The sequence below is a fragment of the Pyxicephalus adspersus genome, chromosome Z, assembly GCF_032062135.1.
Source record: "Pyxicephalus adspersus chromosome Z, UCB_Pads_2.0, whole genome shotgun sequence".
Taxonomy (NCBI): Eukaryota; Metazoa; Chordata; class Amphibia; order Anura; family Pyxicephalidae; genus Pyxicephalus; species Pyxicephalus adspersus.
This window is the reverse complement of record NC_092871.1, coordinates 27,024,953-27,028,308: the sequence shown is the minus strand read 5'-3', so window position 1 is coordinate 27,028,308 and position 3,356 is coordinate 27,024,953. Positions and strand designations below refer to the sequence as shown.

The 3,356-nt window shown below is 36.2% G+C and overlaps 1 protein-coding gene across 1 annotated transcript in view; it reads left to right on the top strand.

Annotated features, from left to right (window-relative positions):
- MMGT1 (membrane magnesium transporter 1) overlaps positions 1-2,528 on the top strand; it is a gene marked incomplete in the record, with an annotated part of 7,360 nt that extends 4,832 nt beyond the window's left edge. The window contains 2 exon segments of the mRNA XM_072430291.1: positions 886-989; positions 2,080-2,528. Of these exon segments, the coding sequence (XP_072286392.1) occupies positions 886-989; positions 2,080-2,242 (267 nt within the window).
- Positions 2,529-3,356: the final 828 nt, after the last annotated feature.

Below are 3,356 nucleotides of genomic sequence, written 5' to 3'. Positions count from 1 at the left end.
AAGCAGGAAAGCCCCATTGCTTTTTTTTTTTTTTTTTTTATGTTTTAGCCGAGTCCATATTGGCTAGCCAAGTCACTTAAACATTGATAAAAAAATTGGATAGCTGAAAAATTCGTAAGCAGGGCCACTCGTTAGCCAAGGTATCACTGTACTTTTTTTACTCTTTGTACCCATGGCCACTTGGAATCCAATGTCTTTGCAGTAGTACATACACACATCAAAGAGACAGTTTACCACACGAAAAAGGTGATCCTACAATATTAATATTACACAGTATTTAAGATCAATTTTTGGGGGGAAGCCAATTAACCTAGCTGCATGATTTTTGGAGTGTGGAAGGAAACACCGGGAGATTCTGCAAACTCCATACAGATACTGTCCTGGCCGAGATTTGAACCTAGGACATAACGCTGCAAAGGCCAGAGTGCTAGCAAACCACTGAGCACCTATGCTGCACATTTTATAAGTGTAACTTACATGAAAGCAATACCCTGGTAAGAAAGAGGACCTGTGTGCAAGCAAGGCAGCAATTCCAATCTCACTCTGTAACAGATTTGTTACATAGTGGGACGATCCTATAAGGATCAGAATAGAGGAACTGTCACTGCCCTATAGGTTTTTATCTGGACCAAGAAATCTGATTTTTTTGGTGTCATAGCTGATCTTTGTGTAAATGAGTCTTATTTGCTCCAGGGCCCAATGGTCAGGTTGTTCAACCAAACATTTTAGTTTTTTCTGTTTAAACATAGGGATTTAATAACAAGTAGAATAATGAGTAATTCACCCTAGAATAAAATTTCACTGAAAGCCCTGTATATTACACACATTACCATGATTTATTTCATGATGCCTTCCTTAATACATTCTTCTTACACTTGTTTGCAGATAGTTCTACAAACCCTGTTGGCATTTGTAGTAGCCTGCTATGGCATAGTTCACATCGCTGGAGAATTTAAAGACATGGATGCCACTTCAGAATTAAAGAATAAGTATGACGTTTTCATTTCATTCATTATACTGGGTTGATCAGAAAAATAAACATTTGGGTCACTGTTGGTCAAGATTAGTTTTATTTTTGTCTAGATATAGACGTGCAGTTTTATCTGCATAAAATGTCCGAGAGGATGTTTGCTGAGTTGTAGACTTGTACAATTCATTAAAATCTGATAGACAACCCGTCATTATCTGACATTACTTAGGCTTGATAATTGGCCACTGGACCCAAACACCTAATCAGAGGTTACATCCTCTGCTATACCTGGAAGTGCTGGGTGTTTTGCAGCTTTTACCACAGAAGGAGCAGTGGGGGTGCCAGAGCGGTCAGCAAAGGATGGGCAATGCATGGTAAATTTGCCCAGAATAGAAAAGTTGACAGTGCCTCTTTAATACCAGTCTTTCATAATCCTTGTTGGTCTGTGTATAGTCCAAAAAGTTAGTTAATGGTGATGTCATAAATGGTGAACCCTGCATATAATAAATATCAAATATGTCAGAGGACTGGTAGACTCCAAAAGTCTGAAGCAATCAAAATAAGAAAATTTGAATATGAATTTCTGTGCAATGCCTATAGCTACAGGGGTGAATGAGTTTATTCTGAGCAGTAAAAATTGCTTTATTTGCTTTCATATTCTGAATAAGCAGTATAAATTATGTATAAATATGTGTAATAAATATGTGTAGATGGTCTGTTTAAAAGTTCACCTAAATTCAAACCTCTGCTACAGCAAAATGAGGAAGTCAAGGTCTAATTACAGTACAAAAGCACAGACTGTTCTAAGACTGGTGAGATATGGTGATTGTACAAAAAGCTTTTTTTTTTTTTTTTTTTTTTTTTTTTTTTTTTAACAAGGGTTTGTCTGGTGTCTTTTATAGTTAATGGATTTTTAGGTTAGGTTTAACATCTGTGATCACAAATATTGGTTATTATTTGGTCATAGCACTACAATACATACAATAACTAGAAGTTTGGCAGCTGTGGCATTTTCTTATTTGAGTTTTATGATGTATGCAGTGAAAAGAACAGGTAAACATATACATACAGTAATAACACTTTTTTTTTTTCTTTATTACCCTTCAAAGGACGTTCGATACTTTAAGAAACCATCCGTCATTTTATGTCTTCAACCACAGAGGACGGGTAATGTTTCAGTCCCCAGACACAGAGGATTTCCAACAAAATCAAGCTGCATTCACATCTAATGCACCACTGAAGCTACGAAAGCTAGAATCAATGCAACGTTAACAAAAAGTTTTTACAGATGATTATAGAAGAGAACATTGTAATAACATTGGAGTCCAGGATGTAAACACTTTTTTTTTTATTTTTATTTTTTTTTCTGGAGCAGTATTTATATTGATCTTCCAGAGTTTATAAGATAAACAGGGGACTTTCTTTGTACACTTAATAAAGAGGACTGTATTGTGTACTAGCAATGCACTGTAACTTATTGCTACAATGATGCTGTAAAAGATGTCTTTTACCTTAAAACATTAAACTATGCTGCAGCTCGGTTTATTTTTTCCCTGTACATTGTCTAGTTCTTGTTATTTAAATTAGGGAGTGGAAGATGATTTATGAAACAGGATAAAAAAGGTTAGTTTATTCAGCAGATTAAAGGGATGATGTTAGGCTTTAATCGTCATTTATGCACCAGGACATTAGGACTTTTGCTCACTAGTAAATGCATACGCTAGTCATAAGTTTTTAAAGTAGAATTGAACCTGCAATACTTACCTGTACTGGTTCTCTTGCAGTTTCCTTCACCTCCTTTATTTATTATCTTCCTGACTGTCTTTGGCCAGGTAGACATAACTCATTCATTCCTGACACACATGGGAAGCCAGGATTGCCTGGTAAACAAATCTGAAGCTGCGCATACGTGATAAGGCAGGTAGGAGGGAATCCTGTCAAAAGAACATTGTGCAAACTAGTTTCTAATTTGGACATCTGTTCGCAAAAGTAGAAAGAACCTTCTTATTGTTGCACATCACTGTTGTCATTCTAACCACTAATTGACCTTGTAACTTAAAATCTGCTGGGCGAGGATACTTATTCCTGAACAATTTTAAACTTCTCATTCTAGTGGGGGCAATCAGGTACTCAAGCCTCATAATGAAGCCATCACTGGACAACTAATATCCTCAGGCTTTAGGTGTTTGCAAGCAAAAAGCCCAGCAGAGTGGTATTTTTTTTTTTTTTTAATTGAAACCATTAAAATTATTTTTAAGGAATTTAATTCTAGAAGCAGCAAACAGCTGCTGAATGCTCCAAGGGATATTGAATGGGACCCATTTGGCCCAAAGTTACCCATGTTTTCAATGGCAAAACACACTAATTTGAACCTAGCCTCAGTGTT